General features: G+C 26.0%; 1 protein-coding gene across 1 annotated transcript in view; it reads left to right on the top strand.

Annotated features, from left to right (window-relative positions):
• The first annotated feature begins 15,789 nt into the window (after positions 1–15,789).
• Positions 15,790–16,154, top strand: part of LOC111280612 (receptor-like protein 14) — a 50,677-nt gene continuing 50,312 nt past the window's right edge. The window contains exon 1 of the mRNA XM_022868048.2: positions 15,790–16,150. Within this exon, the coding sequence (XP_022723783.2) occupies positions 15,790–16,150 (361 nt within the window). The remainder of the gene's footprint in view (positions 16,151–16,154) is intronic.

Below are 16,154 nucleotides of genomic sequence, written 5' to 3'. Positions count from 1 at the left end.
GAGAGTCTACCATCAAGGTCTTCAACTAAAGTCCTTTTAACTTCAAGGGCTCCCCAACACCAACATGATCTTATTAGACCAAATGACATTGAAAGCATGTTACGAGATGCTTTTAACATTTAGAACCAATATTTCCATAATTCGTCTCCCCAAAATGATGGATTTAATGAGTCAAATGTTGAAATGAATGAATTTGGTGAACATGGAATAGGTGTAGGTGACTAATAACGTAGTGAAAAGCATCCAAGTTTTATAGGTTGCTTGAAAATATGAATGAAGAACTTTATAAGAGATCTAAGCATTTAAGGTTATCTTTTTATATACGTCTTTTTCATTTGAAATGCTTATGTGGATGGACAGGAAACTCTTTGACTTTATTAATGGAGTTTATAAAAGAAATGTTTCTTTTTACAAAAATCCCTGAATCTTGTAAGGATTCAAAAAAGATGATCAAGGATTTGGGTCTTAGATATGAAAAAAATTCATAGTTGTCTCAATGATTGCATGTTGTATTGGGGTGATAGAAAAAATCAAGAATCTTGTCATTTGTGTGGTATTTCTTCTTGGGTGGACAAAAATCTTGATGAAATGTTGAATGAGGATGATGATGAGGCCTATGTAAAAAAGAAGCCTGTAAAAGTTTTACACTATTTTTCATTAATACCAAGACTTCAACAACTAAAGACTTTATGTCTTTCAAAACTGTAGATTCTATGAGGTGGCATCATGACAAACAAATAAATGATGGATCATTAAGGCATCCTACAAATTCTTTGGCATGAAAATCATTTTATTCTAGGTTTCTAGACTTTACTTTCGATCCTCAAAATATTATGCTTGGACTAGCATCTGATGGATTCAACCCATTTAAAATGATGAGTACTTTTTATAGTACCTGGCTAGTTGTATTCATTTCATACAATTTACCACCATGAATTACCATGAAGCAACAGTTATTTATCTTGCCTATGATAATTCTCAGAGAAAAAGGTCTAGATAATGATATAGACATCTACTTATAATCTTTTATTAAAAAATTAAAGCAATTATGAAAAGGAGTTAAGACCTATGATGCATTAAAAAAAGAAAACTTCAATATACATGCCGTTTTATTATGGATTTTCAATGATTTTTTTGCTTATATGAATTTATCTGGTTAGAGCCCAAAAGATTTATGCTTGTCCATGTTGAGCTACATAGACATGTTTGAAGTAGTTATATAATGGTAAAAAGTTTAGCTATATGGCACATCGTCGATGGTTAGATGATAATCATTTATTTAGATTCTAAAAATATCTCTTTGATGAAACTGAAGAGTTAAGGAGATCACCTTTACAAATTAGTGGGTCTAATATCTTGTCAAAGTTAAAAGATATTAATTTCACTTATGAAAAAATGACTCAATTAAGGAAAAGAGTAAGGGAGATCTTTGAAGGTGTCTGGCCTCCTATTACTCAAGTTGATGATATTGATACTTAAGTTGGTGATCTTGATGTTCAAAGTGATGAGGAGGAAAATGAAGACGATGACCCTAATGAGTCTGAGTTATTAAAAAAAATAAATATCTTTTTTGAATTACTTTATTGAGAATATAATTTATTACGTCATAACCTTGATTTGATGCATATAGAGAAGAATATTTGCGAAAATTTTATTGAGACAATTCTCAATGTGAATAAAAGATCAAATGATGACTTAAAAAGTCAACTTGACTTAGTTGATATGGGGATTCATCTTGACCTTCATCTAAAATTACTTTCTAATGGGAAATATCGATTACCTCCTTCTTGTTTTGGGATCTCTAATGCTGAAAAAGATGTGTTTTGCTAGGTTTTGAAAAATGTAAAAGTTTCAGATGACTATGTGTCAAATATATCAAGATGTGTGAATCTAAATGAGCAATAACTTTCTTCATTGAAGTCATATGATTATCACATTTTGATGCAAGACTTACTTTCCCTTGCTTTATGTTCATCAATGTCAAAGCAAGTCACTTCAGTAGTAATTGAATTGAGTAACATATTTAAAGCTCTATGTGAGAAAGTTCTAAATATGGAAAAACTTGACAAACTTAAAGATCGAGCTGTGATTACTTTATGCCATTTAGAGAAGATTTTCCCTCAAAACTTCTTCACTATTATGATGCATTTGGTTATCCACATTCCATATGAAGTAAAAGATGGTAGATCGATGAATGTATCCTATCAAAAGGTATTATTTGTTAATAGCTTGATTAGGTTGTTAGTGTTGATCATATCACTCTAGTTAAAAAAGTATATGACAAATGTTTTATGCCTTAGGTTTTTGGGGAGATTAAAGTCTTATTGTCGCAACAAACACTATCCAAAATGTTCTATTACTAAAAGATATTTAGCAAAAGAGTGTATGACTATTTGTTTTCATTATTTGAAAGATGTTAAAATGAGATTTAATAGACCATCAATAAATATTGGTATGCAGCATACTAACTTTGCCTATAGCTATCTTTTTGAAAGTTTTGGACAACCAATAGGCAAACCTGAAATGGTGGAGTTAGATAATAAATCTTAGGCACAAGCACATTGATATGTTTTTTTCATCATAACTTAATTAAATTGTTTCGCACCATAAGTTTTCTTATAAGAATATAATTCATTTCATTAAGCATAATTTATTGTATTTATCTTATTGTTAATACTTTATCATGATACTTTGTAGTGAGTATAAAAATAATTTGAGAGCTTGTGCACATTAATGACGATCAAACCCTCGAGAGCTTGATAAGTTATTCACAAAAAACTTTCATGAATGGTTAAAAGCAACTGTAAGTAATGCATACTTCCCATTATGAGAAATCTATATAGAATGCTTAAGGTATAAATAAAATTAATAACATATATATATATATATATATTTATTCCACCTTTATAGGTTTGGAGTGAAAGGCTTGTTAGTGAAGAGGTATAAGCATCTTTCACAAGGTCCAAATAGGATTGTGAAACAATACAAAGGTTTCATTATCAATGGATTTAGATTTCACACTAAATCCCATTAAAGATTTAAAAGTACACAAAATTCAGGAGTTGTTACTTCATCAACTACTAGCTATGCTAGTGCTAGGGATACAAACCCTTTAGAGGAAAATATTGACTACTATGGCATGATTAATGACATCATTGAGTTGGATTATTATGGCAAGTGAAAATTTGTCTTATTTCGATGTGATTAGGCTAATGTGAATGGTGTAAAGGGTATTAAGAAATATCAATTTGGATTTACAATTGTGAATTTTTCTCGATTAATTCACATCGAACAACAATTCATCGATGAACCTTATGTTTTTTTTTCTCAAGTCAAATAAGTTTTTCATTCCAAAGACCCCAAAGAATTGGGTTAGTTTGTTGTTCTTCAAAACACACCTAGAAACTTATTTGATATGGAGTCAGATACCAGAGATAGTGTTGAACATGGAACTGAATATTATCATTTTGCTGAACAAAACTTAGATGAATATATCTCCAGTAACTTTACTCAATGGGTCTACAAATATGTTAATGAAGACATTTATGAACCATGATGGATCATCCATATTTTGTAATTTGAGTGTTTAAAACATAATGTAATAAATACTTATGTGTAATTTATTATCGCATTTACTTTTGTATATTTATTGTATTGTAAATCATACATTATCTTTTAATTTAATTAAATTGATATGTTCTTTATATATCGTCAACTATGATTTTTTAACTTCTCAATGTCTTTATATATATTATTTACATATGTTTTTTTATATATTTGCTTTTATGATGCAATTAAGCTACAATATGGAGGAGTAGATTGAAAAGAATACATATCAGAGATATTAGTTTAGAATCGTTTACGGCACCTATTGATCTTGTCTATGGACTAAATCCTTTTAGAGGGGAATGTACATACTATCGGTCTAACTCAATCACTTCTAACCCTTCAACTGATATTGGATCTGGCAATATAAGAGGTTCAAGTTTAGATAGTATCTCGTCAATTAATTTTATTTTTAATTTGAATGCAGGTATCATAAACTCCATATTTATATTTTGATTATAATGATTAAAGTATTGGTAATTTACAAATTGATTTTTTATTTTTTGCAGTTGATAACAATGGTTAACGGAGGACCAAAGGCCAGACAACTTTGAAGGAATTGTTTGCACTACCTCCGAATGAGCGAATTGTAGTGTCTACAAACTCTGATAGGCAACAAATTAGTAAAGAGTCTTAACTGTTAGCTAGATTTCTAGGCATGATTGCTCGTAATGGAATGAAATTGCCTATTCATTATGAAACATGACATAAGTTCCAGCAGAAGTTAAGGTCGATGCTTTAAACTTCATTGAGGTATTAGTATAATTAATTATATATAAAAAAAATTAATTATTTTAAATTTGGTTTCTTAATAAAAACTTTTCTTTTTGCATTATTACAGTCAAGATTTGTACTTGAAATACCAACTTCATTTGTGCTTAAGTCATTGGGAAAGAAATGGAAAGACTATAAGCATAATTTGAAGAAAAATTATTTCGATCGAAATACTACTGTAGAGGCTACAATGACAAATCTATCCCGTAATGTGATTAGGTGGCAATATGAACAATTAGTTAGATTTTGATTCTAAGAAAAGAGAGGTACTAATTTATAACTTTTAATATTAGTTTTAATAATAAAAGTGTTTTATGATTGAAGTTGGTAATATTTGTATTTCTACCATATACACAATTATTTTTTATGATAGGAAATAGAATAGATTGGGATTGGTAGCAAAAGCAATAAAAATATAGCCACACAAGTGGATCAAAAAGTTTTGCAAGAAAGTAAAAAGAAATAGTAAGTTTATGATATTAAACTTATCCGAATGAATGAACTTGGTTTCCATTGTTGATATATGTGTCGTAATTTGCAATTTATGTCTGTTTACAACTTTTTGTGCCGTTAAAAGGTAAAAATACAAATTAACAATTATTGTTATATTTTAATAGTTTTGATAGTTTCAATACATGATATTTAACTTATTCAAATTATTGAACTTAGTTTCCATGGTTGATATGTATGAAAAAGTTATTGTTTATGTCTGTTTAGGACTTTTTGTGCCATTAATAGGTAAAAATACAAATTTGTTGTTATTGTTCTATTTTAACAGTTTCATAGCTTCAATACATGATATTAAACTTGTTAGAATAACTGAACTTGGTATCTATAGTTGAATGTGTGAAAAAGCAAACGTTTACATTTGTTTAAGACTTTTTATGCTGTTAAAAGGAAAAATGCAAATTTGATATTATTGTTCTCTTTTAACAGTTTGGATAGCTTCAATACATGATATTAAATTTATCCAAATGATTGAACTTGGTTTCTACAGTTGGTATGTGAGGAAAAAGTTATCGTTTATGTCTAACAGTTTGCATAGCTTCAATACATGATATTAAACTTGTCAGAATAATTGAACTTGGTATCTATAGTTGAATGTGTGAAAAAGCAAACGTTTACATTTGTTTAAGACTTTTTATGCTGTTAAAAGGAAAAATGCAAATTTGATATTATTGTTCTCTTTTAACAGTTTGGATAGCTTCAATACATGATATTAAATTTATCCAAATGATTGAACTTGGTTTCTACAGTTGGTATGTGAGGAAAAAGTTATTGTTTATGTCTATTTAGGACTATTTTTGTCATTTAAAGGCAAAAATACAAATTTGTTGTTATTATTCTATTTTAATAGTTTGGATGGCTTCAATACATGATATTAAACTTTTTCAAATGATTGAACTTGCTTTCTACATTTTATATATGTGAAAAAGTTGCTATTTACCTCTGTTTAGGATTTTTCGTGCTGTTAAAAGGTAAAAATATAATTTTGCTATTATTATTCTATTTTAACAATTTGGATAACTTCAAAACATGATATTAAACTTTTTCAAATGATTAAACTTGGTTTTCATAGTTGATATATGTGAAAAAGTTGTTGTTTACCTCTATTTAGGGCTTTTTTTACCATTAAAAGGCAAAAATACAAAGTTGTTGTTATTATTCTGTTTTAACAATTTGGATGGCTTTAATACATGATATTAAACTTGTCCAAATAATTGAATTTGGTTTCCATGATTGATATGTGTGAAAGGCCAAAATGTTTTTTATTATTTACGTTTGTTTAAGACTTTTGTGTTGTTAAAAGATAAAATATAATTTACAGTTATATTTCTATTTTAACAATTTAGATAGATTAAATATATGATATTAAACTTATTCAAACTTTTAAACTTGATTGACAGGCTTGATATGCATGAATAAGTTATGATTGATATGTATTTAACAATAACATATGTTTTTATATAAGAGATTGAAATGGGTGAAAAAATTGAACATGTGAAACTTTTTCGATTAACCCACACAAAAAAAGATGGATTTTGCCTAAATGTCTAAACACAAGAAATTGTGGTAATTTGTTACATTTGTTTTATATATAAAGTAAATATTTACTATTTTAAATGTATTATGAATTAATCATTAAACTTGATAGTTTTATTTGATTAATTTACATGAGAAAGCAAAAGAAAAAATGGCTATTGAGATTGAAGTAGCATCTAATAGTTCTGTCAACATGCAAGAATTGGAAAATTGGATTTTCACAAAAGTTGTTGGAAAAGAAAAACATGAATGGGTCACCATCTAGTTCCTATGGACGTAGCTCTCACCAATTTACATTCTCAATAAGTCAGTCTTCGCGAGACATTTTCATATTGAGAAAGGAGTTACAAATTATGCAACAACATTTTCAGCAAATGAAAGCAGAAAGAGAACATGAGCATGCTAAAATTAAATAAGAACGTACTAGAATGGATCAAGAGCATGCAAAATTTCAGTAATTGTATGATTGATTCAATGCTCTTATGAATCTTGTGCAACAACAATTTCCAAGAAGTAATCTAAGTAATCCACTAACTCATATATTATATTTAGTAACTATTTATATTTTTTAATATAAAATAGCTTATTCTTAAGTGTTAAAACTTGTATGATATTATTCAATAGGTTCTTGAGCATACTAGTAACCAAGATGAAAAAATCCTTTTATCAAATGATAGTATTTCAAATCTATACAGTCATCAATTTCATACATTTTAAATTTTTTGGTGAATGTACTAAAATAATTTGAATGTTATTATACTAATTATTAAAGTTTGTGTTACATATTTGAACAAATTATGTATTTATTAAATTCAGTTTTTGAATTTAAGTTCGTTTTTATTTCTTTTAATATTTGTATTTAATGATAATAATAAATATTAAAAGAAATTTTAAAAAAAGTAAATTTTTTAATTTCGCGATGTTTGTGTTCAAAAAGGACGTTAAATTCTAAATTTAGCCACGTTTGTAGCATAAAAGCCACTAAATTTAGTGGCATTTTTGTAGAAAAATGTCGCTAAATTAGGGACATTTTTCTAATACAAATGCTGTTAATTTAGCAGCGATTGTCCTAACAAATGCTGCTAAATAGAGTGATATTTTATGGTACAAATAACACTAAATTAGAGGTATTTTTCTGATACAAATGCCACTAAATTAATGACATTTTTTTTTACACAAACGCCACTAAACTAGCAGCATTTCTTATAGAATGTCACTATTTTTTTTTACGTATGTATAGCTGATGCTCTTAATAGCATTTTTGGCAAACACCGTAAATCTTTTAGTGGCATTTATAAACGCAGCTAAACATTAAAAAAAAACATCACTAAAGACCTAAACCCCTACAATGAATGTATAGTTCAAACATATAAAAATGGTTACCTAGCTACAGGAATTAAAAGTGGATATCAGTAGTATAGAAGGATGATGACTATAAATTTTATAGATTTTTTTAGGCCATATTTGTTTCAAATTTTGAAAATTTTTATGAAATTTGTGTCTTAATATATTAAAATTTTGATTCTCAAATTTATATGAAGAAATTAGTAAACATAGATGTAAATGGTAAAATCAATGCAAATGTGGTAAAAATGAAGCTATGCATAAACCATACACTCATGCAAAGTTGGTAGATAACATTTGACCAAGGCACAAGAAGTCCATACACAAGCCCATTCTACTATGCATGCAAGAAGCCTTAATCCATGCAAAAGGTGACAACTTTGGTAGCCCATGTAGCCGAACCAACAAGCCTAATAATACAAGATGACATGTTCAGCCAAAAGAGGAAAATTAGTACGTGAGGACTCTTTCAATTTTCAAAAGTTTTAAACCAAATGAAACAAATTAAGAGATCATGCATTTCAAATTTAAACTAGCCCATTCCCCCATAATCTTCACTTGAATTTTGATTGACTTGGCTAGGACACCTAACTATAGGCAGCATAAATCAACTAATCAAAAGAGGATATTCATATCATCCAAGAAGCATCCATTCAGCTATACAAGATCCATATCATCCAAGAAGCATCCATTCAGCTAAGCCTCGTTCAAATCCAAGAAGATTGCATTTTTTAATTTAAAAGAGTTTGAGCCATAATGGAAGTTTCCAAATTAATCCCCCTTAGACCGACCTTTATACTATAAATTGGCTATGTTATTCACTTGTAAATCATCTCTTGATCCTTTTTTTTGTTGTTGAAATTGAAGCCTTTCATGGCTGATCTAGGTATTTTGGCTAGTTATTTAAAAAAAACTTATTAGAAAAGTGGAAAAAAGAAGAGAAAAGGAATTGTTTGGTATTTTGGGGATTTTTCCAGCATCAATGACTGGCAATTGATGACGAAAGACGACAATCAACAAGGCAATGATGGTGGTTGGTCTATCAGATTCTAGGTTCACGTTTGAAAAAGGAAGGCTATTTTTTTTTTTAGAGAGTTGAAATTTTTTTAGAAATAGAATAGGAAATGATTTTTAAAAAAAGTTTTGCTTTTGTAAAATAAGAGAGCTAACCTGCGCATGGACCTAAATCTGACTTGAAATCTTTGTGCCCAGCTTGCACCCAACTTCTATTAATCTTTCCTGAACAAGTTCAATCAAATTGTCAGCAGAATCACTCTAAACAAACCACTCCAAACCACCAGCTAACTGGATTGAACCACTAGTGAACCATTCTGAATAGCCAATGAACCACTCTGAACCATCAATGAACTGCTTTGAACTATTGACTAACATTGACCAACCTTTTTTGGGTAAATTTTTTTTTATATTTTTGTTAAGTTATTTATTTGTTTATCTATGCATATTTAAAATTTAAATTATAAAATTTTAAAATAAATATATATGTTTAAAAAATGTTAAAAAAATTTTTTAAATGAAATCCTTTGATGATAGAATATTAAGGAAATTCGAGTAATAATTTTTTAAAAATCTTTAGATGATAATATTTTTTAAAATGTTACATACGTATTGAAGTATTTAGGAAGATATTCAATACAAAAAAGTTTTCATTTAATTATTTTTTTAATTAAAAAATAAAAGAAAATAGTTCTTTTATGAATAAAGTTACATATAACAATGCATGAGTATTATTTGTATTAATTAATTTAAAAAAAAACAAATAGGTGTTTCTGAAGATGATATTCTAAGAAAATTTAAGTAGTGATTCCTTAAAAATCTCTAAGTAAAAAAAGTTCCTTTAATAATAATAACATACTAAAACTTTTTAAGAATTTTTTAATAATAATGTTCTAATTTATTTTTCCCAAATAAAATGACATTGATGCTTCTTTAGAAAAAGAAAAAAAGAAAAAAAAATTTGTGAAAAATGTGGATGAAATAAAATTATCACAATAAAAGGTAGTTAAGGAAATTATTTTTAAATATCAAAATTAAAACATTTTTATTAAAATTAAAGGATGACACATGATTAATTCGTATAAACACCTAAATTTATTCGAACATGTTCTAGTCAATCTTGATGCATTAAAAGTCAAAACCTAAGTCTTAACCAAGTTTTTTGAATTTTTCAAATATTTCAAGATTTTTGAATAAATTAATTTTTAGGATGATGTAAAAAAAATAGCAAAAATTTAATAAAAAAGTCAATGGTTGATCTAAAGTTATCTTAGCCAAATTTATTCTAAATTAGTCTATTTTGATCGAAATTGATCAAATTTGGGACATTTTGGTAGAATCAAACCAAGGCATTGAGTTCCTAAAAACTTTAAAACCAATTTGGAGTTTTGAGCAAAAATAGCTGAAATGACCAAAATATCTCTAATGAGGCATTAAGGCAAAGTTGGCCAAGATCGATCAAGATTACTTGAAATCAGATAAGTTTTATCAAAGCATAATGTTTAGAAAAAAAAAAAGCTTCAAAAAATAGAATTTTGAATAAAAATAACCAAAATACCTCTTAATCAAATTTGGTCAAAACTGATCAAATCTAGGTCAACCATTAGAATTTATGATTAACTACTATTATAGAAATTCAATAAGAATAAATTTATGATTTGGACTCTTAAAAGTCTTTATTGCACCTCAAAATGGATGAAATTACAAAAATGCATTTTGGGAGCTAACCCTAAATTTTATGTCTTGTAATCCAATTCCTAAACCTATATATTATGACAATTGATACTTTTTTTTAAAATAAGTGTTATGAAAGTATTAACTCTTATAGGTGTTATGAAAGTACTAACTCTTATTTACACATAGCTATACTATTAAATTCAAACTGTTTTCACAAATCAAATATTATTTTTTAATAAATTTTAATTAATTTTAAAATTTTATAAAAATATAAATTTTTTTAAATGACTAATTATACTTAATAAAAAATTTTGATAACGACTTATGCCTTAAAAACTTGTCACACGATCCTAAAATTATTATGACACTATTTATAATATATATTATCTTATTATATTTATAATCTTATACATCAAATACATTTTTAATTTCAAAATTTCTTTATCACCAACATCGGTTGAAAGTTACTCGATCTCTCTCTTAATAGGTTGAACGGAAAGTTCCCCATCTGGTTGCTTGAAAAAAAAAAATTCTAACTATTCTTATGGTACTTTTTTTCTGCCTCTATGTTGTACGAGGAATATTACTATGTTTGTGGTTATTATGTTTGTGGTTAGATGACTAAAAAAACCATTTTGGCATGCAGTTTCTGAAGATATAGGAAAGATATTACTAAATTTAAATATATTGGACAAAGTTCAAGAACTCTATGCAGTTTAAAAAAAAAAATGAGTATGGTATCTACTGGTAGAATGCAATTTTTGTAGATAATGTATTTGTTTTTTAGGCTCTGTTGATACAATTTTGTGAAGCAAATGAGTTATAGATAACAATTACTCCAGTGGAAGCCAAACGTATGTAAAATTAGACGTGCTTGAGACTCCCAACTACTATGAGGAAGTTCCAATCTGAATTCTCATACATGATCGCACATTTTTTAAAAATTATATTTATAATTAAATATTATATTTGATTAAATAATTAATTATTATATTAATAAATTACAATTATTAATTAATTAATTAATTAATTATAATATATTTAAATAATTAAATAATTTAAAATGGGTTTAGTATATAATATATAATATAATAAAATTATATTATATTATATTATAAATAAAATTATATTATATAATATTATTCTATTTTATATTTTTTTAATTAAAATAGAATAACTCAGATCAAAATTATTTTTTAAAAATTATTAATTTAAATTATTAATATAATTTTTAAAAATACAATAAAATATTTAAATTTAATCTCATAAAATAAAAATAATTTTTATTTTTTAAAAATTAAATTATCTTATATAAAAAATAATTGATTTTTTATAATATTTTTTTAAATATAAAATAAATATAATATAAAATAATTATCATTTTATTTTATTTATCATTTTATATAATAAACATTACCTTAAAAGTTTAATTATAGCACAACCCACACGCAATCGCACATTTAAGTCAAGGTCCATATCAAATCTCCAAGTCAAGTCAAGTCAAGTCATCTTCATCCTATCAACCGACAATCAAGTTCCAGATTGAACAAGTCTTCCATCAATTTTACAGTTTTTACTTTCCAACTTTAATAAGGTTTTAGGTAATTGGTTTTAATAGGAAATTTGATGAATTAATTATCTGTAAAATGTTTAGGATATTAAGGTAAAATTTGCCACTATTATGACTCAATATTAATTGTGGTATTATATTTTAATTTTATTATATTTTATTATTAAATTTTTAATCTAATTAATTTTTGGACAAACAATTAATTGAATATTGAAATTTTTCACAAAATATTTTTGGATATAAATGAAAAATTTTTGTAATTATATTTTTATTTTTAATTAATTTTAGATAAAATATAACAAAATTAAAATATTTTATGAAATAATCTATTAATACAATTTTATCAATTTCGTTACTTAATAGAAAACTCGATAAAATTAAAAATATAATAAAAAAACTCAACTTTCTAAGTCAATCACTTTGAAATTATCTTGAAAATGAAAAGCATCCGTTCCCTTGAAAATGGGGCGAATTGGTAATCACGCAAAAGACTGGTTATACAAGATCCCCCAATGATTAAGCAGGTCGGTTTGAATTTATTGCATGTGTTGACTGCAAAAGTCCTATTCGCTAGTCTCGTTTATGGCAGTTCCTGATTTGATGAGTGGCATGAGATTATATTCCAACCAAGTTTAGACTTGGGATTAACGTCATTTATGTTTATTCAAGCTCGGTTCCATCTCATAATTTAGACCTTAAATTTTATCTAAGTTTATCTAATTTGTAAATCTATACCTTTTGTCGTACTTTTTCTAAAAAAATAAAAAAAATAAAAACATAATATTTTTTTATTTAATCTTTAGTACTTTTGCTTCTTTCTTTTATTAAGTTTTAAAATATTAATAACTTAAAATAGTTTTTAACGTTTACATTACAACATTATATACCTTACTTATCCTTTATATGTATAAATTGCATAATATGTATAACTATAAAAATAATATTTATTACATAATTAAAAAATAAGTTGAACCATATTAGTGCCTTGAATATCAGATTCAAGGCTCGATTCATTTTTTAAAATCAGATCTTATTTTTATTATAAATTTGTTTTTTTTTAGCTTAATATTTTTGTCAAAATCCTTTCAAATATAGTAAGCTTTGATTTTGGATGAATAATTTAACTCTTGAATAATTGTTATATCATTATATTTGCTTTTATTTGATTTTTATGGAATTAGTAAAATAGACTTTAATTTTTTTTATATTGACATTTTAAAACATTTTATAAATTTGAAACATTTTATAAATTTGATGTATTATGATTTTTAGTATAAAAAAGAAATGAAAATATGAAAAATAATTTTGAACTATAAAAATAAAAGAATTAAGTGTGAAAAAAGGACTAATTTTTAAAATATCCACAAAAAAATGAAAAAAAAAGGAGTTGAACGACAAATTAAACTTGTTTAAGGATCAAATTACCGTCTAAATCTAAAAATCTATTTAAATTTTGAGAAGATTAGATAAAAAATTAAAACATGTTAAAATAGTTCGGATATAATTTTTAAACTCGTTTAAATTTCAAATTAAACCTTAGATAAAAATTTTAAAATCCGAGTTTAGCCTGAACCAACCCTATTTCACATATATATATATATATAAATTTTTTATTTGTATATATGTGAATTACATATAAATTAATTCACATATATAAAAATTAAAATAAAAATTGTATATATTTTTTGTTAAACTTAATTTTTATTTTTAATTTATATATATATATATGTGAATTGAATATTATATCATTAAACTTAATTTAATCATTTTTTAAAATTTTTTATTATATAAATTAAATTTAATAGATAAGTTTAAAATTTATTTTTTAATTAAGATTAAATTTAAAAGAATTTTGAGATTATAAAGTTTGAATAAGATCAAATTTAAATAAATATATAAATTATTAATATTAGATATGAATTCATTCTAAATTCAATTTGATCCGATCACGAACACTTTAAAATGTCAATGTACTTACGATTAACAATTAGGACTAAGTCAAAAAGTCTCGTGCAAATATTTTCCAGTTGCATACAATTGAATCATGTATTGAAAAATATGTCCGTGTAGGATCAATCTCTTGTAACAAATTTCAAAATATCAATTTTTAGGTCCCATTTGCATCCCGGTATGCTGCAATTGGCTAACCTTTTTGTCCAATCACACCATGCCAACATGTTCAGCAAGTGTGGTACAACGGAGTAGTTGTTTGACAATTGCAGTACTTCCATGGCAGTGTTCCGGCCTCATAGTTAACTAAACTTAAGGATATAGTAATCTGTATTATCATATAATGACAATATATAAAAATAAAATAATTTAAAATTTTAATAAAATTATATATAAATTTAATAAATATATATTTATAATTTTATATCGATATAAATTATTATTTATAATTTTTATATAAAATATAATATAAATACATAAATTATTAATATTTTATACGATATACATATATGAATTATTATTAATTTTAGAATAAGAGAGGACATTGCACAGGACTATGATCATATATTCCTTTTTTTAAGTTTTTAGGGCATTCTTCAACATAATTTTTTTTTATTATTTTAAAATTTTTCCTTAAAAATTTAAATTTAAATTAGTTTATTTTATTATATATTTTATATTTCATATATTTCATATTATTTTTAATTATTATAAATATTATTTATTTAAATTTTAAATAAATTTTAGCTTTTTATTTATTTATTTTACTGCACTTTATCTTATTCCGCGGTTCTTTTTATCAAATACATATTTTATTATTAGTTTTAATCTTATCAATCTAACATCTAAAATTGTTCTTAAATTCATCTCGGTCAGTCTCATTGCGAAATCAAACAGAGCCCTAGTAAAAGAGGCTCAGCCACTATTATTCCTGTTTGTTGAGCAACTCCATAATTTCGTGTGATTCGTTGATTACACGATGATGCCTAATCATAATTAATTTGTTTGTAGTATATGAAGAGACTTTGATTCTTTTTATCTATTAATTGGTTTTGGATTGAACTTTCACTTTTTAACATGGAATTTGAGCGTTTATAGACAAATTTTGAAGTCTTGCCCCCCCAATTGGGAGAATAGGAAACTTGAAGTCTTTATATAAAAAAAAGAAGTTAACTCACACATGCGGAAACTTAATCTTATAATCTCCTTTTTGCCATTAAAATAAAGTCTTACTAGCTTTCATCTTTTTTTTTTCCTCCACCTAAACGTTTAAATACAACGTTTGCTAAAACAAAATTACTTTTAAAAACAATACTATTACTTAAAGGTGTACGTGAAAAAAAACAAAAAATAAAAAATTTTGCAAAAGAAGTAACAAGAAATAAGTGTGTTATATATAAATATATTAAGAATCTACTTATATTAATGTAATTTTTATAATAATTTTTTTAAAATTTTGAATCAGAATTATTAAATTTAAAAATATTTTTTGATTTAAATGTTTTATAAATTTAATTTTAATTTAAAAAAAATATATAAAAATTACATTAATATAAGTAGATCTATATAAAGAGAGAGAGAGACACACACACGTACACGCGCGCATGAGGGACTTAGCCATTTTTCTTTGCTTGTTTTGACCTCACCTGGCCAAGGTAGACTTCCAGGGACGGTCTGTAAGCCAATCCAGAGGGGCCAAATATCCCTCCTGAATATCACCATATATATATATATATATATATATATATGTATGTATCATAAAAGCAAGTATGAGCTATAAACTCTCAGTAGATTTCCCAATGAAATACAAAATGAGTCCCAAGATGAAGTTGGTCCTACTGGGTTTGATCATTCTGTTACAATTCCAAGGCCTGAAAAGTTGTTTGGAAGAGGAGAGGATGGGTCTGTTGCAATTCAAGTCATTCATTGAATCCGATGGGTATGATGCTGATAATCTTTTCCCTTCATGGGTTAATGACCCAAAGAGCGATTGCTGTGGTTGGGAGAGAGTCACCTGCAACTCTACTACCGCTCGTGTCATCCAACTTTCCCTCAACAATACAGGGCCATATTATTTTGGGCATTTAAACCTTGCTTTATTTCAGCCTTTTGCAGAGCTCACAACTCTCGATTTGTCCTCCAATGCCATAGTTGGTTGGATAGGGAACCAAGGTAC

Source organism: Durio zibethinus, chromosome 28 (genome assembly GCF_047325235.1).
Source record: "Durio zibethinus cultivar Kanyao isolate XHJ-2024 chromosome 28, ASM4732523v1, whole genome shotgun sequence".
Classification (NCBI taxonomy): Eukaryota; Viridiplantae; Streptophyta; class Magnoliopsida; order Malvales; family Malvaceae; genus Durio; species Durio zibethinus.
Note: the sequence above shows the minus strand (reverse complement) of the source record. Positions and strands in the feature narration are given on the sequence as shown.